General features: G+C 43.4%; 1 protein-coding gene and 1 long non-coding RNA gene across 2 annotated transcripts in view; one reads left to right on the forward strand and one right to left on the reverse strand.

Annotated features, from left to right (window-relative positions):
- LOC141989734 (solute carrier family 9 member C1-like) overlaps positions 1–24,116 on the forward strand; it is a 293,130-nt gene that overhangs the window by 264,307 nt on the left and 4,707 nt on the right. Inside the window, exons 22-23 of the mRNA XM_074956659.1 lie at positions 20,119–20,289; positions 22,518–22,655. Coding sequence (XP_074812760.1) covers positions 20,119–20,289; positions 22,518–22,655 — 309 coding nt within the window. The remainder of the gene's footprint in view (positions 1–20,118; positions 20,290–22,517; positions 22,656–24,116) is intronic.
- LOC141988774 (uncharacterized) lies at positions 928–7,121 on the reverse strand. Its single transcript, XR_012639832.1, has 3 exons — positions 6,773–7,121; positions 5,583–5,688; positions 928–993 (listed from the first exon to the last, which is right to left on the reverse strand). It is a non-coding gene; the product is annotated as an uncharacterized LOC141988774 (long non-coding RNA).

Here is a 24,116-nt window from a genome sequence, read left to right on the forward strand (position 1 = left end):
ACTTATCCTTGTTGAACCTCAGATTTCTTTTGGCCCAATCCTCTAATTTGTCTAGGTCCCTCTGTATCCTATCCCTGCCCTCCGGCTTATCTACCACTCCTCCTAGTTTAGTATCATCCGCAAATTTGCTGAGAGTGCAATCCACACCATCCTCCAGATCATTTATGAAGATATTGAACAAAACCGGCCCCAGGACCAACCCCTGGGGCACTCCACTTGATACCGGCTGCCAACTAGACATGGAGCCATTGATCACTACCCGTTGAGCCCGACAATCTAGCCAACTTTCTACCCACCTTATAGTCCATTCATCCAGCCCATACTACTTTAACTTGCTGACAAGAATACTGTGGGAGACCGTGTCAAAAGCTTTGCTAAAGTCAAGGAACAATACATCCACTGCTTTCCCTTCATCCACAGAACCAGTAATCTCATCATAGAAGGCAATTAGATTAGTCAGGCATGACCTTCCCTTGGTGAATCCATGCTGACTGTTCCTGATCACTTTCCTCTCGTGCAAGTGCTTCAGGATTGATTCCTTGAGGACCTGCTCCATGATTTTTCCGGGGACTGTCACTCCTTACCAGGATCAAAAACTCCTTCGTCTGGTGGAAGGACCCAGCCAATGTGTGCAAAGGGATCCTCTTTTTGCAGACGTCTCCATTCTCACTCCTTACCACTGGCGCATCATTCATAGAGTGGGACACACATTTCAACAGCCTCACGCCGCAAAGCAAATGGTCACTTTTGGAGATATGTCTATGCTTCCTCTTCGAGTGCTGTCCCTGTGGGTGCTCCACTTCAGGTGATGGTGAGTCCCAGTGCCGTCAATCCGAGATGTTCTGTAGCAGTGTCTGGTTGGGGTGCGCGTGCACAGTAGCAGTTTTTCGACACTGCTGGTGCCTCATCTAGCACACGCACTCCCCACCCCTTCAGTTCCTTCTCAACTGTCCTTGGCTTGAGACGGAGTCCATTAGCGGTGTCACTAAAAATCTAAAAATTAGATAGCCTAGTTATTACCTTTGTTTATTAGTAATTTGTTACTTTAATTAGTATAGTTATAGTTAGCATTAGTTAAACTTTGTTAGCTGTTTAAAATAAACCCTTTGTTTTCCCATCCCCTATTTTTCACAAAAAAGGAATGCCTTAAATATGCCTGGCTCCCCAGGCTTTAAAAGAAGTACTTTGTGTAAGGATGCAATACTAATTTCTGATGGCCACTCCTTATGCAGCCAATGCTTATGTGAGTCGCACATACCGCAGAAGTGTGTTTACTGCAACAGTCTCATAGCTAGAGCAAGGAGAGAGAGGGATATTCTCCTTAAACCTATTCTAATGGAGAAATCCCTCATTCTTACATTAGACCCCAGACAGCCCGCGACAAGGGACTCCCCAGGCGCATCCTCCACGGACAGACTAAGTGCCAACTCCTCTACAAAATCGAAGAAAAGGGCTAGGTCTCCACCAAGCTGAGAAACATAAAAAAAGAAATGGTCTCTGGTGAGCTCACTGCCCGCGGTGCCAGCCTCCTCAAGAGTGAGCACCTCTGACACACCGGACTCCTCTGACACCATCCACTCTGGGACCTCTGCCGGCAGGAGAAAGGAGTCAAGTAGCAGGCATAAAGTGGCCTCCTCCTCCACGGCACTGACTACCCCATGAAGGGCACGGTACTGCAACCTCAACCTCCTGTGATGGCTCCCCCTCCAGCACCGAGCTTATCGGCGCCAACCATGGAACTGCTAAGACCGGTGCCCATGGCACCGAAGAAGGTAACACACAAAGGGTCAGCACCAGCCTCACTTCCACCCAAGGCGGCGGCACAGAAGAATACAGCACCGCATATGACAGCACCGATCCCCCTTATGCACTCGTCAGATATGGAAGCATCCTCTGCTCCCAGATCTCTACTGCTTGGCACCTCCTGCTTGCCTGTACAGATAGCACCAGACAAACCAGAATCTCCCAATGCACCACCATTTTTGAATGTGGAGGAGGCAGTTTTCTCATCTGGACAGTCCTCTCCAGCAGGCATGGAACCTCATTATGGACCCAGGGACCTGCCCCCATGGCTCACTAACCCATAGATGTGCCCTCCCATTCCATTTCCCAGTCAATGGCCACAGTGGGACCTATGGGCAGCCTACAGGTCTCAATTCCACAGACCTCCCAATTCTCACAGTAAACCTATATGCTCTGCAAAGACATCAGTACATGAACCCTCTGAGGTGACAGAGGAGGTGGAGAAAAACAGGGATGAGACCACAGAACACGAAATATCCCCTGATCACAACACCTCTTCTTCCCCTGACGAGGCAGTAATGCCCCTGCCTCCCACTACTACAGATGACTTTCAGGAGTTATTCCGGCATGTGGCACAGATCCAAAATATTCCTCTTGAGGAGGTACCAGAGACACAACACCAACTCCTCAAGTTCTTATACACTTCGTCTACGACAAAAATAGCTTTGCCCATAAATGATGCTCTGATGGAATCTGCAGAAATTGCATGGCAAACAACTGCCACCATCTCTCCAATCAATAAGTATACGGACAGGAAATACTATGTGCCAAATAAAGGCATGGACTTCCTTTTTGCACACCCACAATATAACTCCTTAGTGGTGGATGCTGTCAACCAACAGCGCAAATATCCTCAATTCAAATCCATGCCACAAGACAAAGATTGGAAGAGACTAGACCTCTTGGGGCAAAAAATTTACTCTTCCGTGACTCTTCAATTCCTCACAGCCAATTACACAGTGTTACTCACTAACTGCAATCACGACAATTATACAAAACTGAATGATTTTGTCCAAGAAATTCTGGAGGAAAAAAAAAAAAAAAGAGACCAATTCTGTGCTGTCATCAGTGAGGGACAGCTTAGTGCTAGAACAAACACTCCAGGCATCCCTTGATGTGGCAGACACAGCGGCATGCACAACGGCGACAACCATTGTCATGCACAGAGCATTCTGATTTCACTCATCTGGTATGCCAAGAGAACTCCAGACCAAGATGGAGGATCTTCCCTCAATAGGGACAAGCTCTTCTCCACTAAGACGGAAGATCCTCCATTCTATGAAGGACTCTAGAGCCACACTGAGGACCCTCAGGATCTACACACCCCCTACCAGGAGATACAGATACCAGCCTTACAATTATAACAGAGACAGCACGTCTCAGCGCAAGCAGAGACCATACAACAATCAAAGACAAAGGCACAGACCACAGAGACATTGCCCTACCCAATCTCATGCTGCAATGTCCCAAGCACCACTAAACAAAACACTCTTTTGAAACATTGGTCGAGGGCCTGACCAACCTTCCCCAGCGCCAGCTGAACAAACAATCCAAATCTTTGGTCATTGGCTTCAACCATTTTACCATACGTGGGCCTCTATCACCATGGACCACTGGATTTTAGAGATCCTTCGAACGGGTTATGCCATCCCTTTTAGCTCCATCCCACCTACCCCCGTCCCTCTTACAGATCCTTCTCACAAGCATCTATTAGGACAAGAACTACATCACCTTCTACAGTTAGAGGCCGTGGAACAAGTTCCACAACACAGTTCCACAACACAGAGGGAAGGGATTTTATTCCCATTATTTCCTGGCTCAAAAGAAAAACGGAGGTTGCTGACCCATACTAGATCTCAGAAAACTCAAAAAATTTGTCCGTATCCACAGATTCAAAATGGTTACACTGAACTCTGTTATCCCTTCGCTGGAAAAGGGTGACTGGTTCTCAGCCCTCAACCTACAAGATGCGTATTTTCACATTACCATCCATCTCGCTCACAGACGATTCCTACGATTCACAGTGGGACAAGATCACTTCCAGTACAGAGTACTGCCATTCAGACTGTTGACAGCTCCAAGTGTCTTTACCAAAACCCTAGTGGTGGGAGCTGCTCATTTGTGCAGACAGGGAATATTGATATTCCCATACTTAGACGATTACCCTACCCTGACAGAAACATTACGCATTACTGGACAAACCATCTCTCCCTTTCACTTCCTAAGACTACAAATCAACACAAATCCATCCTAATTCCAGTACAACAATTGGACTTCATAGGAGTGCACCTGGACTCAGTGGAGGCCAAAGCATCACTGCCAATGCCCATGGGTGGCGTGTATCATAGACTGGGGGAAGGCTATGCCTCCCCAAACTGCCTGGCATGGCCCCACCCATGCTCTGCCCAGAAGGTCCCCTCCTGCTTGCCCTTCCCCCTTATCCCCAGCCCAGGCAAACTGCTTGCTCATTTTCATGGAAGTGGGCTAGGGATGGGGGGACTTGGGGTGGCTGGGGCTGCCCAGAGCTGGAGGCTGTGCTGCCTGGTGCTCAGGAGGCTGCTGGTGCTGGAGTGTCCACCCTGTGCTTGGGGGCACTGAGAGCCACGTGCTGCTCACCTATCCAGCACTCTGGGGCTGGGGGCTGTGCACCACCTGCCCTCCCGGCATGCTGGAGGAGGGGGCTGGTGGGTGCAGGGAGAAGGGGCTCTGGCAGGGCCTTGGGTAGGAGGGGTGGCACCTTGGGCCAGGGCTAGCCTCCTCAAGCTAGCAGGTCACCCGCTGCCCATGCGGATGCCCCGATTCACAGCAATGATCTCCCTCATATCAGTGGTCGCAGACAGCGCATGGGTGTCTTCATGCACCTGCCTACAATTTTTGGGACATATGACGGACACCACTTTCATTGTAAAAACATGCCAGAGTACATATATGCTGCCTTCAAGGATGGCTGAGCTTGGTATATATTCCACGAAAGCACAGCCTAAACAAAAGACTCACACCAACCCCAGAGTTCTACATTCACTAAGATGGTGGACAAACCCAATAAACATTTGCTCAGGCATCCTGTTTCATCAGGATCCACCATCCATACAAATCACAACAGATGCCTCACTGATTGGACGGGGAACTCACCTAAACCAACATACAATCCAAGGCAAGTGGTCCCCCACAGAAACACATTTATACATCAACCTACTTGAATTACACTCGGTCCTACATGCCTACATTTCCTCCCTCTTATACGAGGCAAAACGATAAGGGTCCCGACAGACAACATTGTGAGCATGTTCTATATAAACAGATAGGGTGGAGCACGTTCCCACTCCTTATGCACAGAGGCCTTAAAACTATGAACTAGTGCATAAAACACAACATCACTATTGCAGCAGCATACCTCCCAGGTCGACTGAAAATGATGGCGGACATGTTAAGCAGATAGTTTTCCCAAGAGCACGAATGGGAACTTGATGACAAAATAACACATTTTTCACATGTGGGGATCCTCACATGTGGGGTTCGCGACGTTAGTAAACAAGAAATGCCCAAAGTTTTGTTCACGAGCAGGACTAGGGGCACAATCCCTAAGGGATGCTTTTCTTATCAAATGGAATGCTCGTCTCCTATATGCATTCCCACTGATACCTCTAATCTCCAGAGTAATACACAAAATACAAACCGACAGGGCCAAAATAATACTCATAATACCGACATGGCCCAGACAGACATGGTTCCCTTATCTGATACATACGGCTATCTGCACACCATTCACTCTCCCTCACCTACAGAATCTTCTCTCTCAGGACAATGGTCAAGTCCTCCATCTGGACCTGGAGAAACTTCACCCGACGGCATGGCTCCTTCATGGCTCCACCACGACGAACTAACCTGCTCAGAACAAGTAAAACAAGTGTTAATAAACAGCGGGAAACGCACACAGCACTTACCTCCAAAAATGGAAAAGATTCTTCCTATGGTGCCGGAACAAACAAATATCTGCAAGCCAGGCACCACTTACACTAATCCTGAAATATTTATTATCTCTAAAGAACTCAGGGCTTGCTACGAGCTTGCTTAGAGTTCATCTCGCCACCATCATGGCCTTCCATCAGCAGGTAGATGCGACATCTATATTCACTCACCCTATTACTAAATGATTTCACAAAACATATACCCAGATGTCCGAGCACCCATGCCAGCATGGGACTTAAATCTGGTGCTCAGAAGTCTAACCAACCCCATGCTCATTATTTCACTTATCTATGAAAGTGGCATTCCTGGTCACCATAATATCGGCGTGAAGAGTCAGCGAGATAGGGGCTCTCATGACTTACCCCCATACATAATATTCTTCAAGGATAAAGTGACACTTAGAACACATCCTAAGTTTATTCCCAAAAATATCGTCCTCGTTCCACCTCAACCAACCAATTCACTTACCTACATTTCATCCGAAACCATACATTAACGCTCAAGAAGCGGTCCTGCACACATTGGACGTGCAGTGCACCTTTGCATTTTATCTGGACAGAGTGAAGGCCTTCTGAAAATCACCTTGACTTTTGGTGTCAACAACAGAATGATCAAAGGGCTCTGCCATATCTACACAAAGATTATCTAAATGGATATCCAGCTGTATCCATATGTGCTATTCACTGTACAACACTGAAGCCCCTGTGGACATCAGAACGCACTCGGCAAGAGCTTTATCTATCTCCATAGCATTCCTACACAATGTGCCCATTCTAGACATCTGCAGGGCGACCACCTGGGCCTCTTAACACACATTCACAAACCACTATGCAATTACTCTCGGTTCAAGGTCAGACACAAGATTAGGCATCACTCCACTAGCCTCAGCAACAAACTCAACTCCGAAGTCCCTTCCACCCTCATGAGGGCACTGCTCTACATTCACCTGAAGTGGAGCACCCCAGGGACAGCACTCAAAGAAGAAGAGAAGGTTACTCACCTTGTGCAGTAACTGAGGGTCTTCTTTGAGAGCTTGTTCATGTTGATTCCATTCTAGGTGTGCATGTGCCTTGGGTGCCCAAGTAGGTGTTAAGTGCAGTTAGAAGTTAGAGTCCCATCGGGGACTTCACCCCAGGTGGGGCATGCTCTGGTCTCCAGGGGTTAAACCCTGCTTGGACTGCAACAGGCCTATGCCTGTTAGTGAACCCCGCAGCAGTTGCCTCAAGTGCTTGGCAGAATCACATGTGAAGGACAAGTGTTGTCTCTGTAAAAACCTAGGACCCAGAAAGAGTGCAATATCCGTTTGAGGGGTCTCCTCATGGAGGCTGCCCTCCAACCGGCTTCTGAGCCGTCCCAGCCGAACTCTACCCCTAGAATCTCAGCCTCGGTGTGTAGCACACCCCCGGCACTGTAGACTGGTGACATGGGTGTAGCGAGGTTGAGATTCACCGGCACAGCACCTCCTGCTGGTCATCTCAGGAATTAGCTCTTCAGCATACAGAGCACCTCCTACTGGCCAGTGTCTCACCTGCCACTGGCCCCATGTCCCTCCTGGACCCCAAAGCCCTTTACCTTGGGGTGCTGCCCCAGCAGTACCCCACGATCTGGGTCTCTCCTCCCAGGGGAACCCCCAACCCTCTATCCCCACCTTGCCTCAGTGGCTACTGCCAGTCATCATCTAGCCCCTGCTCACTAGGGCAGAGTGCAGTCTGTAAACCACTCATCATTGGCAAGGAGGTAGGACCTGCTGCCTTTGCCTATTCCCAGGTTGTATCTCTGCAGCCCCAGTACCTTTGTAGACCTTCACCAAGACCTGCAGCCTGGGGGTTTACCGGGCTGGAGCTCCCCAGCTCCTCTTGTCCTTTTCCCCAGCACTTCTCTGCTTCGGTACCTTGCTCCCAGGCAGCTAGCCCGTCACCTCCAGGGCTGGAGGGAGAATTCTTCAGCTCCTGGCCCCCAGCCCTCTTATCAGGGCCAGCTGGGCCCTATTGAGCTGGCCACAGCTGTGGCTGCTTCCCCGATCAGCCTAGCTTTTCCCAGCTGCAGCCCTCTCCAGGGCTGCTTTTAACCCCTCTTCTCCAGGAGTGAGGCAGCCGCCCCACTACAATGGGCATCAGTCCACACTTTCGCAGAGCACTATACAATCACTAGAGACTTTGCCTCTGATGTCATCTTTGGCTCCACAGTTCTGTTATCTTAAGTGACCCAACTCCGAAGTCCCAGCCCTCCAAAAAGGATACTGCTTGGGAGTCATCTACAGTGGAGCACCCATAGGGACACTACTCAAAAAAGAAGTAGTTCTCACCTTGAGTAGTAACGAAGGTTCTTCGAGATGTGCCCCCCCCCATGGGTGCTCTACAACCCACCCTCCTCCCCTCTACTTTAGAGTTCTCGTTATGACTCTATGGTAGAGAAGGAACTGAGGACGGTTAGTCCACACGCGCTGGCTAGCCTCCTGGCACAGAATGAGGAGAGACCATGCATGTCTGGGCCCAATCTCCGATCAGCAGTGCAGGGACACAGACAACCTATAGTGGAGCACCCCTAAGGAGACGCATCTCGAAGAACCACTGTTGCTGCACAAGATGAGTAACTTCTTTTCTTCCAGCCTTACCCAAATTTCAGCTCAAACGTGTACACTAACTGCCAGCAACAGTATGCATATCTTCAGCAATTATTAAACTAATAAAATACGTATATGAAGTTCTAGTAAGATATAATCTTCAAACTAAAATGGTTATTTAAACTGCAGCCTGCAAAAGCAACTAATTGCCTCAAAAGTACTATCTATACCTTTGTGAAGAACCAAATGACTCTAAAAATAATCAAGCTTCTCTTTCAAAACAACTCTTTTCCCAGCAGATGTGCACTACATGAAAAGCAGAGGAACAGTAAAGCAGATAGCTATGGGACTTATTCCCCTTAGCAGGAGTACCAGCTGGAGTGCTATTAATCTCTCATCTAACACATTTGACACTTACTGATAGAAAATTTCATATTTTAAAATGTCATCTTCAGTGCCACTAAGTCTGTGATTAATATACAAACATCTATGTACTGTGAATTTAAGTCTTGCCCTTGGTAGCTTTCTGAGAATGTATCTTGGGCACATTCGTTCTCTCTTCCTGCTTCTGCAGGGGCTCTTTCTGGAAGTTTTGTCATGAGCACAAAACTTCTGATTTAAGAGTTGATATTTCAAAGTGCTCTCAAAACCATATACATACTCAAATTTTACTTTAGAAGTTGTCAAGGAAAATAGCATTAATTAAATAGAGGGAAGATTCAGAATTAAGATAATATGATCATGCTGCATGTTTCCTAAACAATGGTAGTGAGTGTAGAAACCAAGTAGCTGTGATCATCCATGTCAGCATAATGGGTGATTGAGTGTAACGCCGACAGACCCTGGTTGTTGGTGGGCAGGATTGAACCTGGGGCCTCTGGAGCTTAGTACATGAGCCTCTACAGCAGAGTGGGCAAACTACGGCCCGCAGGACCCTCCTGCCCGGCTCCTGAGCCCCTGGCCCGGGAGGCTAGCCCCCAGCCCCTCTCGCACTGTCCCTCCTCCCCCACAGCCTCAGCTCACTGCACCACTGGCGCAATGCTCTGGGCGGCGCAGCAGGGCTGCAAGCTCCTGGGGCAGCGCAGCTGCAGAGCCCAGCCTGACCCAGTGCTCTGTGCTGCGCAGTAAGGGGGCAGGGAGCAGGGCGGGTTGGATAGAGGGCAGGGGAGTTCGGGGGGGTGGTCAGGGGGTGGGGGGATGGATGGGGGTTGGGGCGGTCAGAGGATGGGGAACAGGGGGGTTGAATGGGAGCAGGGGATCCCAGGGGGGCAGTCAGGAAGGAGGGGGGGTTGGGTGGGGCGGCGGGGGCAGGGGTTTCGGGGGCAGTCAGGGGACAGAGAGAAGGGATGGTTGGATGGGACAGGGGTTTCGGGGGCAGTCAGGGGACAGAGAGAAGGGATGGTTGGATGGGGCAGGAGTCCCGGGGGGACCGTCAGGGAACGGGGGGGTTGGATGGGGCATGAGTCCCAGAATGGGGGGCTGTCAGGGGGTGAGAAGTGGGGGGGGGGGGAAGATAGGGGGCAGGGGCCAGATCACGCCCCCCCTCCCCTAACTGGCCCTCCATACAATTTTCGAAACCTGATTCGGCCCTCAGGCCAAAAAGTTTGCCTGCCACCTGGCTGTTAGCTAAGGCTGTAGAGCAGACTTATTTTATCTCTTTCGCTAAGTGGTCTCAGTGCCACTAGATGGACAGAACACCACACCCAGGAGATGTGTGGGTTACATGAGCATCAGGAAAAACTGGCATTATAGAGAGACCTATTCAAAGGACTGGCATTAGGTTGACATTGACTAATGTAGTACCCGGATACTGTTGTCAGTCAAAACAGTAACATATTCATCATGAAAATAAACATAGAAAACAAATTTCAGCCTACATAAACCAAGGGATCATGCTTGTCAACTTCACCTCTGTAGTTCCTTGAGAGCCACAATTTTAGCTGGTGGACGTTCCTGGCAACAGAAGGCTTACAAGAAAATTCTGCAGAGTTAGGATTGTGCGATGTGGGAATAACCTGACTAGGCCGTGATTCTATCACTGTGCTTAAATTACCACCAGGTTTAACCAGGAGTGGGGGAAAGCTAGGTTCAGGGTGTTTTCCTTCATTTTAGTATTTCTAAAATTCCTCATGTAAAATAAATAGTTGGTGGAAAACCCAGTCAAATTAAGGCCCACTCTTTTAAAAAAAAATGTTTAAGAATTTCTGAAATTTAAAAATTAATTTTAACACTCATGTAGTAATTTGATTGAGTCAATGTGATGGTGATCATGAAACTGCCTCAAAGCATCAGCTCTTTTTCATGTGCTGTCATATTTTTGAGTAATGATAATTGAACAATGACTTTTTGCACTTTGGAAATTAATTTATGAAGTCTTTGAAAGTCATTCGGCTGTGTTCAGAAATGTCCACCCCCTCCTCGTGCAAATTTATGTTAAAAATAAATACCTATGACATAAACAAACAGATCTGTACTTAATGAGAGAGCAACAAATAAGTTCTAACTGCTTTTATATTTTTGCTCTAGAGACCCTTAGTCTCATTTTTGCTGTACATTGTCACAGGATTTTTTTTGCATTGCTACCCCCTAATGGTCATGATGTCTTGGCTTTAACTCTAATGCTGGTAATTTTGTCTCCCACTCTACACAGATTTCAGATAAAAAGCACACAATAGCTTTTGTTCACTTTAGTAGAGAAAATAAAATAGTAGTAAAATAATACTAAAATTGCTGTCAGACTTCCATCACCTAAATTTTCTTTTAGCTTGCTGGAGTCTTTTTTTCTCAGTTTTTCTGAATGCTAATAATAAAGAGGGTTATGATTAATTTGCGGATAGAGTAACCTTTTTCCAAATGCACCCTACTCAATAAATGAACAAGCTGCTTACAGTAATTAAAGTAATGTCATCCTGTGCTCAAATTGCTTGTGCTAATATGGCTAATTGACAACAGCAAGCATTAACTGTGATTAGTCATATGCATCTAATGTCATCACCAGTGCCTATAATTTTCTACATAGAGGGAATTTCACATCTGTTTAAAATCATTTGTCTGCTGTCTGCATTGGTGTTCTTTCTTATAATATTCTATAAAAGATTCTTCTAATCATCTGCTGTACATAAAAGTTGGTCTTTTTCAAACATGTGAAGTGCTAGATGTTGGGGAATAGCATACCACCTACGTTATTCTTAAATATCTGTGTTTATATTTAATTAATAAATTTGAGTTTCCACTATATTGCATTCATCAAAATCTCTTTATGCCAGTTCCCTATTCTACAGGATGTAGATTGTTTACAAAAGAACAGTCCACTGATGGAATTAATCAACAGGAGATATTTCATGGAAAAACAGATGGGCCAAAAAGTTCAGCTTTGTAGGAATTTGATAGGTATTTCTTTTTGAAATCCAGAAAGAAATACTGCTCAGGGGGACATATGTTCTAAGGTTTTACATGATACCCATTGTTAGTAAACTTTTTTTTCTGTAAGTGGTACAATATTCATTTTAGAGTAGAAGCAAATGTCAGAAAAAAGCAGGCGGCTGCCAAACGACATTATAAGGGAGCACTGCGCACTTTAAACGAGCATGTTCTCTAATTGATCAGCAATGTAACAACGAAGCAACGTTAACCGGGACGACTTTAAGTGAGGAGTTACTGTACTCCAGTTGAGGCCTAATCAGCCTGGAGTAGAGCGGAGGAACTGCTTCTCACGTCTTGCTTACAACACTCCTGCTAATACATCCCAGAATGATGTGTGCTTTTTTTTTTTTTTTTTGGCAACAGTGCTACGCTGTTGACTCACATTTAGCTTGTGGTCCAGTATGACCCCCAGAACCCTTTCCACAGTACTCCTTCCTAGGCAGTCATTTCCCATTTTGTGTGTGTGCAACTGATTGTTCCTTCCTAAGTGAAGTACTTTGCATTTTCCTTATTGAATTTCATCCTATTTACTTCAGACCATTTCTTCAGTTTATTCAGATCATTCTGGATTTTAATCCTACCCTCAAAAGCACTTGCAACCCCTCCCAGCTTGGTATCGTCCACAAACTTTATAACTGTACTCTCTATGCCATTATCTAAATCACTGATGAAGATATTGAACAGAACTGGACCCAGAACTGATCCCTGCTTGATCCCACTCGATATGCCCTTCCAGCATGACTGAACCACTAACTACTCTCTGGGAACAGTTTTCCAACCAGTTATGCACCCACCTTATATTAGCTCCATCTAGGTTGCATTTCCCTAGTTTGTTTATGATTTAAAACATCAAACTTGTCTTAATTTTTAACTTGTTCTTTCCCTATTTTAGCCTCCGATTCCTTCCTCATTTTAGCCTCTGATCCTACCTCATTTTAACTGGCATTCACTATTTTAGACGTCCAATCGCCACGAACATAAATAAGAGGCCATTCCAAAAGACAGAGGTTTGAATACCAGTGTGAATATTTTTAATTGAATTTGTAGCAAAGAAGGTAGTCAATGAAGACATTTATATAATGGGGGGGTCATATAAAAAAGTTAAAACTCTAAAATATCAAGGAAACCAGGTGTTTATTTGTAACTTTGATAAAGGAGGCCTTTACAATAAGGTATCCTTGAAAGAACCAGGGCATGAATGAGTGTTTTGGATGTATTAGAACCTTCAGTTTTATTAATCTTGGGTGTTACGTATAACAATAATAGGTTAAACATTTTCAGACACGTAAATTTTAAGTTGATATTTAAAAACCATAGGTTGTTTTTGGCGGGAAACACTGTGAGGAAGCAGGCACAATGCTTTTGACCCATGGTGGTTCTCTAAGCGGCTCTTCACTTTCCCATTCACAGGGTCTACCAACAGTGCAGTTTGGAGCAGTGGAAACATCTAGAAAGCAGTGCTTTTTGGAGCACTCTTGTGTCTGCTCCTTGAGTCCCCAAACACTAAGGGTGTGTATATATTGCAATTAGGCACCCGTGGCTGGCCCATGCCAGCTGACTCAGGCTCACAGGGCTTGGGTTGTGGGACTAATTGCAGTGTAGATGTTCTGGCTAGGGTTGCCAGTTTTGGTTGGATGTATTCCTGGAGGTTTCATCAGGACATAATCTTTAATCCTGGAGACTCCAGAACAATCCTGGAGCGTTGGCACCCTAGTTGCAGCACAAGCTCTGGGACTCTCCCACCTTGGTCCTAGAGTCTGGGCTCCAGCTAGGATGACCAGATGTCCCGATTTTATAGGGACAGTCCCAATTTTGGGGTCTTTTTCTTATATAAGCTCCTATTACCTTCCACCCCTTGTCCCAGTTTTTCACATTTGCTGTCTGGTCACCCTCGCTCCAGCCCCAGCCTGGACATCTACACCGCAGTTAAACAGCCCCACAGCCCTAGCCCCATGAGCCCAAGTCAGCTAGTGTGGGCCAGCTGTGGGTTTTTAATTACACTGTAGAAGACCCTCAGAGACAAAGGTTATAAAAGGGGATGGAGCATGCCAAATGCCTCCATTCCTTCCAGCTACAGTTGTGTGTGGACAAAGAACCTTATTCAAGTTGCTTGACCCTGGTTTTTCTGAATGATTGTTCCCGGTGCCTTAGTGTTTCATAATTTCTTTACTTTTTAGTTAGTTTTAGTTCATTTTTAATTTAATTTTTCAGCTAGTTACAATTCTGGAGCCTTTTGGGCTCCCCTCATTCTGATGCCAGTTCATGGATCTGCTGCAGAATCCTAAGAAATCAGGATTCTAAAGCTGTTCCTCCTTCCCCACAGCATGTTTTGCTTTGGACGTCCATACTAAGCATCTGGCTTACCTTGCAGAAGAGCACTTGCCAAAAATCAGGTCCATATTCATAAGTTACAAGGTGAGAAGGGACCAGTGTGATCATCTAGTCTGACCTCCTGTATAACACAGGCCATACAACTTCTCCAAAATAATTCCTAAAGCATGTCTTTTAGAAAAACATCTAATCTTGATTTAAAAATTGTCAGTGATGGAGAATCCACCATGACCCTTAGTAAATTGTTCCATTGATTAATTACTTTCGCTATCAGTAATTTACATCTTTTTTTCCATCTGAATTTGTCTTGCTTCAAATTCCATCCATTTAATTGTTTTATACCTTTATCTCCTATATCTAAGAGCCCATTATTAAATATTTGTTCCCTATCTATATATGTATAGAGACTAATCAAGTCATCCTTAACCTTTCCTTTGTTAAATAGATTGAGCTCTTTGAATCACTATAAGGCATTTTTTCTAATCTTTTAATCATTCTCATGGCTCATCTCTGAATCCTCTCCAGTTTTTCAACATCATTCTTGAATTGTGGGCATCAGAGCACAGTTGTGGGCATCTGGGCACAATATTTCAGCAGTGGTGGCACTGGTGCCAAATACATAGGTAAAATAACCTCTCTATTCCTACTCAAAATTCCCCTGTTTATGCAGCCCAGAATTGCATTAGCTCTTTTAGCCACAGCATCACATTGGATCTCATGTTCAGCTGATTATCCACCATGAGCCCCAAATCTTTTTCAGAGTCACTGCTTCCCAGGATAAAGTCCCCCACCCTGTAAGAATGGCCTACATTCTTTGTTCCTGGGTGTATATATTACATTTAACTATATTAAAACACACATTGTTTGCTTGTGCCCAGTTTCCCAAGTGGTCTAGATTGCTCCTAATCAGTAACTAGTCCTCTTTATTATCTACCACTCCCACAATTATTGTGTCATCTGCAAACTTTATCAGTGATGATTTTATGTTTTCTTCCAGGTCATTGATAAAAATATTAAATAGCGTAGGATCGAGAACCTATCCCTGTGGAATCCCATTGGAAACACACCCGCTTGATGATTCCCCATTTACAGTTACATTTCGAGACCTATTTTTAAGTAATTTTTTTAAGTCATTTAACGTGTGCCCTGTTACTTTTATGTCATTGTCATTTTTAATCAAAAAGTCATGTGCTACTAAGTCAAATATCTTGCAAAAGTCTAAGTATATTATATCAACACTTATCTTCATCAACGAAACCTGTAATCTCATCAAAAAAGATAGTTAGACAGGATCTATTTTCCATAAACCCATGCTGATTTGTATTACATTACATTACCTTCCTTTAATTCTTTATTAATAAAGTCCCGTATCAGCCACTCCATTATCTTGCCCAAGAATTATGTCAGGCTGACAGGCCAATGATAATGTGGGTCATCCTGTTTACCTTTTTTAAAAATTAACACAACATTAGCTTTCTTCCAGCCTTCTAGAACTTCAGTGCTCCAAGACTTATTGAAAATCTACATTAAGGTCCAATGAGCTCCTGAGCCAGCTCTTTTAAAACTCTTCAATGCAAGTTATCTGGACCAGCTGATTTAAATATGTCCAACTTTTAGTAACTTCTGATTAACATCCTCCTGAGATACTAGTGGAATGAAAAAAGTGTTATCATAACATGATGAGACTATATCATCTGTTTTTCCCCAAATTCTGAACATGCTTCAGGTTTGAGACAACAAATATTTATTGAACACTTCTGCCTTTTCTGCATTATTATTGATAATTCTACCATTTCCACTTAGTAATGGACCAATATCATTGTCAGGATTCTTTTTGTTCCTAATATATTTTTAAAAGGCCATATTGTCCTTGACTCTGCTGGCCATAGATTTCTCCTTTTGTCCCTTTTCTTCACGGATTAGTTTTCTACAATTCCTAACTTCTGATTTATGTTCATTATCAACTTCACCTTTGTTGCATTTGTTAGCTTATTTTTAACTGCTGTCTTCACTTCTCCACTAAACCTGGTCAATTTTTTAACCAGCACAGCCTTCTTCCTCAGTTGTATAATTGTGGCTTTTTGGGAATCTACTAAGGTGTTCTTAAATTATTCCTAAATATCATTCAAATTTTTCTGATTACATTCTTCCTCCCACATGATTTAACTCATAATTGTTTTCAGCTTTGTGAAATTTACTGTATTAAAGCATCAAGTGTATATATTTCTGGTCTGGACTTTATTCTGCCTGAATATGATAAATGTGACCAAGTCATGATCACTTGTACCTAACCTACCTTTAATTTTTAGTTCTATGATTATTCCTCTTTATCTGTTAGAAGAAGGACTAATAAAGAATTCCCCTATGTTGGCTACAACACTTTTTGAGTTAGGAAATTGTCATCTACAAGGTTTAGAAATTCCACAGATATTTTAGTACTGGCAATTTACTTTAGCTATCTAAAAGCAACCAGATGAATCCTTCTGGCTCTCCTAGAAGGCAGACAGAACAACAAACCAAATGCCTCCTGACAATGTTCCCACTAATTTTTTACACTGATGTGCAGAATAAATATTATGTGCATCAATATGGAGGTGATTTGTGGTGGGGGTAGGGCTGAGGGGTTCGGAATGTGGGGAGGGGGGCTCAGGGCTGGGGCAGAGGGTTAGGTGGGGGGGGGATGAAGGCTCTGGCTGGGGGTGTGGGCTTTGGGGTGGGGCCAGGGATGAGGGACTTGAGGTACAGGCAGAGTATCAAAGACATTTGGCTAGAGAGCTCTCACACGAGGCAATGTAGTTACTCAGAGCATATTTGATACTTCCAGCATCCAGAGTAGTATCCTCAGCTCGCTCTCGCTCTCTCTCTCTCTCTCTCTCTCTCTCTCTGAGGCACTACTCCTGGCTAAGATCTTTTGACCTCCCCTCTGAAATCTGTTTAAGGAGAAATTCAAGGACACTAGCTCAACAGCCAGGTCTTTGAATATTTCACAGTTTCCCAGAAGGAGCTACAGTGTTTCAACCTTCAGGTTTGAAACAACAATACTCAACCCACTTACCCTTCACAGAATAGGCAATTTCAATAACAGTCACAAACCAACAGAAGAGAAAGGCTTTTAGGCCATAATCCACACACAGACCACTTGAAGCCACAGATTTGTTGGAATGTTCAGGAGTCCACATCCAATTGTACCTACTGTGTACCCTTCCTTTAAGGTCGAAGACGACTTAGCAAATATTGGAGATACATGGATCAGCATAACATCTGATCTGTGGTTCTTAGAGATAATTTCTCTAGACTATGTGCCATTTAATTTTCTTCGTGCTCTCTGCTCAATTCATCTGCCTCCTTCCCTTTTCAGGGACCTTTCTCATGAGAATTTGTTAAGAGTTGAAGTTCAATCACTCCTCCGCTGGGGGGCAATAGAAAAAGCTTCTGTGGAATTTCAGGGAAAATGTTTCTAGATATTTCCTCATTTCTCACCCACCTCCAAAATAGAGGGCTTTGACCAGTTCTGAATCTCAGGAAATTCAGCTCATTCATCACAAAATTCAATTTCTGCATGATCACCACTCTACCATCTGTGGTGCCTTACCTTTCCTTTCATGGCTGGTTTGGGGCACTTGAGCTAAGGGATACTTATTTTCATATTGGTATCAGATGTTCCTACAGAAAGTATTTGCAATTAATGATTGGACAAGATCACTGCCAATACAAAGTTCTCCCATTAGGCTTTTCCATGACACCTTGGATACGCAAAATGCCACTCTGCAGAAGCAGCTCATCTAAGGAGGCAGGGCATCCATGTCTATCTGTACTTACACAATCACCTGAAAAGAGCATTGTTAATGGCAACTCTCTCAGAGGCCATGGAAGTAACATGTAGGCTGTTCCAAAGCTGGGGACTGAGCAGCTGAGAAAAGTTGCACTCCACCTCCACCCAAAATATAACTTATTTGGGTAGTTCTAGAATCTATTTAAGGAAAGGTTTTCCTAATAAAAGAGATAATACTTGTCTCAGCAAGTTCTATTCTTCCTCAGTCTGATGTGACTCACACCATCAACAACCTATGTAACCCCAATTTACAATGTTGAGAATTAGACCACTTCAACTTTGGTTGGCAAGCCATTACAAACTCAGCGTGGACAGCATACACATGAGATTCTACTGCCTAAAGAGATACTCATTCCTTTTACTGGTGGGCAAAAAGAAAATGTCATTCAAACCATCCAGCTCTATCTGCTATGTTAACCTCAGACACTTCCAGCCTTGGCTGGGGAGCACGATGCCAGGGATTTATAGCCATTGGAACTTCGGGGAACAGAAGCTTCATGTAAATTTTTTGGAACTGAGACTAGTGAGATGGGCCGTTGAGGTTTTTCTTCTCCTAAAATACTGAGTAGAGCAGGTGCTGACACCAATGTTTTATTTGAACAAACAGAGGATATCCACTCAAGCCAATTATACAAGAAAGCCATGAAACTCTCGGAATGTTGCAAACCTCACAAAATCTATCCCATAGCTATTCACCTAGAGAAAAAAGACAACATATTACCAGACCCACTGAGCAGGAATCAGTAAGACCAACATGAGTAGTCTCTGAAATGCATTAGTAGACTGGATTTTCTTCCCATAAGGTCATCCAAAGCTAGACATGTTTGCCATGAAGCACATCACCAAATGCCAAAGGTATTTCTCAAGGGCAGGGATGGACAGTACACCCATATCAAATACATTTCTTCTTGAATGGGTAAAAAAGACTTATTTATGCTTTTCCCCCCAGTTCATCTAAATTCCAGAGTCCTAAAAAAGATTCAACAGGACCAAATCATAAGTAATATTAATAGCCTACAGATGAACCTAGAAACAATGATTCTCAGATCTATTTCAAATGTCAAAGGGAACTTATGTGACTGTCCTGATCACTCAGAACTCCTCATGCAAAAAAAAAGGTCACATCCAGCACCCAGACTCACATTTGTTCCATCTCACAGCCTGGCCCTTCAGACCTTGTCTTCAGTAGAGCTGGACTGTTCAAAAGGTGTGCAGCAATACTCGTGAACTCCCGGAGACAATCCACATATTCCTGTTATTCACGTAAAAGGAGAAGGTTCTCCTCGTGAGCAGATGACAATATTATGCCATCCACAACTGAGTATATATTATACCTAAAATCTCAAGGTTTCTCTGTCTCTTCAGTCAGAGTACAGCTGGCAGCAATTTCTGCCCATCATACTCCAGTAGAGCAAAAGCCTATTTAGCCACTCTGTGGTCAAAAGGATTTTGAAAGATCACATCAATACTTGACCTTCCATCAGTGAACAGATTCCTATTTGAGATCGTATTCTGGTACTCACCCAATTAATAGGGACTCCTTTCAAGCCCATGAGAAAATATTCCATATGTTCTCTGGAATCACTGTTTAATTATTCCTCATCTCACCTTTCTAGGAGAGGGTACTTCTTGCTAAACTTCTATGAGTGGGAATGTGCAGAGGCAACTTGAAGAAGTAATGGAGATTATTCACCAGTAACTGGAGTTCTTTGAGATGGGCTTTGCACATCCACACTCCCCCGCCCACTTTCTCTTCTTTCTTAGAAGCCTAGTACATTAACTGATTTTGCGGAGGTAGTGGAAGGAACTTAGGAGGTTGGTGCGCTGCACCCATAGTTATACCTTCACTTTCTGAGCACTTGGAGCCTTGTGGGAGTGGAGCTGAGTGCTCCAATGGGCATTGCCTTCTAGAGAATGCCTCTGCAAATTTCAGTGTTAAAAAGCTGATCTGCATTCTAATAATTCCAGAGGAACATAAAAATTTAAGCAGACCTTCCAGGTCATATTTTTCTGGATTTATGGACCAATGTAGGTGTCGGTCATATTGACTTATGTTTGGATTTCACTATTGGTGAAAGGCTATAATTAATATTTAATTTCTGGCCCATCTCACTTCCTTTTGTTTCACTGTATTACTTTTTTCATTTTGAGCTATGTTTTTTTTTTGTCTCTTTTTTTTTTTTTTATTATGTAACAGCTTTATGGTTCCAGTCCCTATTATGGAGTTGATAAAGATGTATATGAACACAGATATCCTACACGGCTGCCATATACTGACTACCTGGTCAGTGGAGCAATAATAGGAGAGTTGAACTGCCTAACTAAGCAAGAAATGGAATATACTGTTACCTGTGAAACTGCTGTTCAGGTCAGTGAATATGGCTTTAAGCTTTATCTGTGTCAGAATGTTCTTCTATCTAATAAATCAGACATTTTTACATTGCTATTTATAATAAAATGATTTAGACCAAAATAGCCCATAGCTCCCATTGACTTCCAACTTGGAAAATTTTGGCCCTAACTTTAAGAATTAAAGGCCAAAAAATTCAAACCTGGTTGCTTAAAATTAGTCTCTTAAACAAAAGTGGCCCAATTTTCAGAAGCGCTGAGCCAGTGGTGTTGAAAGGTGATCTCTTGCAGACTTGTTAATGTACACAGGAGAGGTGGTCTCTCCTCCTATGGACCTTGGGGGGTCGGGGGGTGTAGAATTAGGCAATCTCATAGTGTCTAGCCAAGTAATTCCACATAATGGAATTTTTTGTTTTCTATCTCTTTTCTTACAAAACAACCTAGGAAATTAAATTTAATACATTAAGAGAAGGTCAAAATTAAACCATTAAGCATTCAGCATTTTGTACATACAACTTAACTCTGCTTTATTTCTCAAATAATACAACTTCTTAAAACTTTAGATACATACATGTAGCATCTTGCAGTACTGTGAACCAAGCTGCATATGGCAGAGTAATTGATATGATCATTTAAGTTGTGTGTATAATTATTAAACCATTCTTAAATCACTGTACAGATTAAGTATACAACATGAAGTGATAGTGAAAATTGCTGGCATGGATAGGTCAAAGTTAGGGGAAAGTTTCAGAAAGGGCCCTGTGAAATCTTGTCCACAGAATGGTTTCTATGGAGGGTACTATAATTTCCATCATGGACATCTAAGGCTTTATCTGGGGTCTTTTGGCGTTGCTGATTTTGTGTTCCTTCGTGTCTGAGGTAATCTGCAGTCGTTAACACAGTTCGTGAATACCCCCAAATGGACACCAGGTCAAAGAGTATTGACTTGTACTGGAAGTGGTATCCATTGTAGGCAAAATGAACCCATTTCCTATGTGCAGATACTAGTGGTATATTCAGAGTATGCCTTCTTGAGATGGATTAATGATATGAAGTCCACTTTTGAGATAACTGCTAGGGTAGACTACATTGTTAGGTTTCAGAGTAGCAGCCGTGTTAGTCTGTATCCGCAAAAAGAAAAGGAGGACTTGTGGCACCTTAGAGACTCTCACATTTATTTGAGTATAAGCTTTCGTGCGCTACTTCATCCAATGAAGTGAGCTGTAGCTCACGAAAGCTTATGCTCAAATAAATGTGTTAGTCTCTAAGGTGCCCCAAGTCCTCCTTTTCTTTTTACATTGTTATGATTTCCCAATTCCTATATTGTCTACTGAATGAGTGAAATAAAACAGCACGGTGATATATACTTGCAGTGCCTCCAGACTGTACCATTTTCTGATTGGAAGGGTTATTTCAGATAAAGAGGCAATTTTGGTTGTGATTGCTCAAGTGAAAGATAACAGCTGCTGAAGCCCATAAAGCCTCTGAGGTAGCCTCATTGTTCTTGATAAGAAAGGACTATGCCTTCCTGTATGTTGGTCATTTAGCAATAAGTCTTCCTCTATCAGGCTGACTATAGCCTTGGCAAATTATCAGCCATGGAAAGGGAGTCCAGGTCTCATCTGATGAATGTTGTAGAATTCCTTAGCCAGCCCTTCTAGCCACTAAAGTACAATTGTTCTAGGCACTATACAAACACAAACTGGTAGCTAGTACTTTAAATTTTGCAAAGACATTCAGTTTAAGCTTAACATTAAAAGGTCTTTGAAACCTAAGCGACTGAAAACATTTATGACCTCATCTATAGCTAACAGCAATAAAAATGGTGTGGTGCCACTTTTTTGCTGAAATTTCTCATCATCATCCATCAAAGTAAACCAGGAACTGTCTTAGAGTTCTTATCTGAAAAGGTTCCTCTCTGTTATTATTATGCATTTGTAAGGCATCCATTGCTGTAATGCCGTATATAATAATGAAAAGCATGATTTTCGTTCAAATGGATTGCATTAACATATTATTATACATGATTGAATTAACTTATAATTATGTAAATTATTATTCATTAGTTTTATAGCACTGCTAGTATTCTAGTGCTCTAAAGACAGGTACAGATCACCAGGAACCTGCCTTAAAAAGTGCATAGTTTGAATAATTAGTTTGACTAATTAAAAATATAATTTAATTTAAAAAGTGGAGGGGAAGAGATGTGCTGTTGTAGAAATTAATTTTATTACGGTTTTATTTCAGACGTGTTTTATTTCTATGGACGACTTGTTCGAAGCTTTTGATAAGTTTTTGGAATGCCCATCCTTGGAATATAAAATATGGTTAAAACTTGCTCTTGATATCACTATCAAAACTTTCAAGGAAAACCTTGCTTACCAGGTAAATAATCTAATCTACTGTCTGGCTTTGGACTCTGTGAATCTGAAAATCGCCGTGTTCATTCATGTTCTTTGTGGGCCACGGGGAGAATAGGTTTGCCTGCATTGCCCTCAGTATGCTCCTAATGATTGCAGGTCTGCATTAAGGTAATTAATATATTAAAATCTCGTTCTTCAGGGCTTCAGCTATTGCCTACAGGGGTCAGGAAGAAATTATATTGCAGAGCAGGGAGTCAGGGTGGGCAGGCTATTTTCCACCTTCTTCTGAAACATCAGAGATTGGCTACAGCTGGAGATGGAAGACCAGATAAGGGTGGGCCTGTACTATGAGGTGATACAGAGAATCCTTTTTCTAGATGCCTGGCTGGTGTGTTTCCTTCATATGCTCAGAGTCATATTGATTGCTAGATTTGGGGCTGCGGCAGAATTTCCCTTAGTCAGATTGGCTGAGAGCTTGAGGCAGGGAGGTACCATTACTCTAGAGCATGCGAGTTGGTTCACCTGCTGGGAGTAGCTGGGTTCATCCTGCCTAATCAGTTCCCTGCCATTGCACAAGCCTCTGGCATCGGTGACAGCTTGGTGTCTGTGTTGTTCTCTGCCTGTGGACACAATTTAATCTCCAGAGGACTGAAATATTCTAGTCTAACTAGAAGTCTTTGGGCATACTAGGGGGGCTCTGAGTGAAAATTACCAGCCTCTATTATGTTATTACAGAAGGTCAGATGAGATGATTTAATGGTTCCTTCTGGCATTAAACTCTTTAAAATTATGATTTCCTACTTTTCTGTACTGTTTGTAGAATGAATGGAATAAGCCTGCTCTGTAGTATACTATCCTCTCCTCTATCTGAACAGAAGGTTGGGGGTTTTTTGGGTGAGTGCGCATGCCTGCACAGAGGCCTCAGTGGGTTAAAAAGCCAGTAGATCTTCCCTCCAAAAAAGACACCACCAGATAGATTTGAAAGGGGAGTTACCAAGGGAGGCTATTTCCTGGCTTTTCTGTTTGAAGGGGATTAGACTAAGAGAAGGATTGGACTATGTAGGGATGGAGAACAATGAAGGTTGGGGGGAATCGCCCTAAATTTGGATAGTTCAGGTAGCAATGTGAACTTCTGGATATTTATCCAGCCACGTTGGGACTATTTTTGCTATGTTGGGATCAGTACACTATCTGCTTGTATTAAAAAAAAAAAAAAAGTGCACGGAGAGGCTAGCTTCCTCTGCATGCTGCTGTGTGCGTTTTTTTTATAACCCTGGTCCCACTGCATCTGGTAAAGCTAGCACTGATGACCAGATGGAAATTAGGAGACTAAATACCTTTGAGGTTCTGTGCCTGATCGCCTGCAGCAAGACTGACTAGAATCAAACTTTTTAGCTCTAGGTAAAAGTTATGTGCTCCTTCCAGATCAACTTTGCAAGTTTCAGACGTGGAGTAAAAGAAAAAGTAAAACTTTCAAACTGAA

The sequence above is a fragment of the Natator depressus genome, chromosome 6, assembly GCF_965152275.1.
Source record: "Natator depressus isolate rNatDep1 chromosome 6, rNatDep2.hap1, whole genome shotgun sequence".
NCBI classification, from domain to species: domain Eukaryota; kingdom Metazoa; phylum Chordata; order Testudines; family Cheloniidae; genus Natator; species Natator depressus.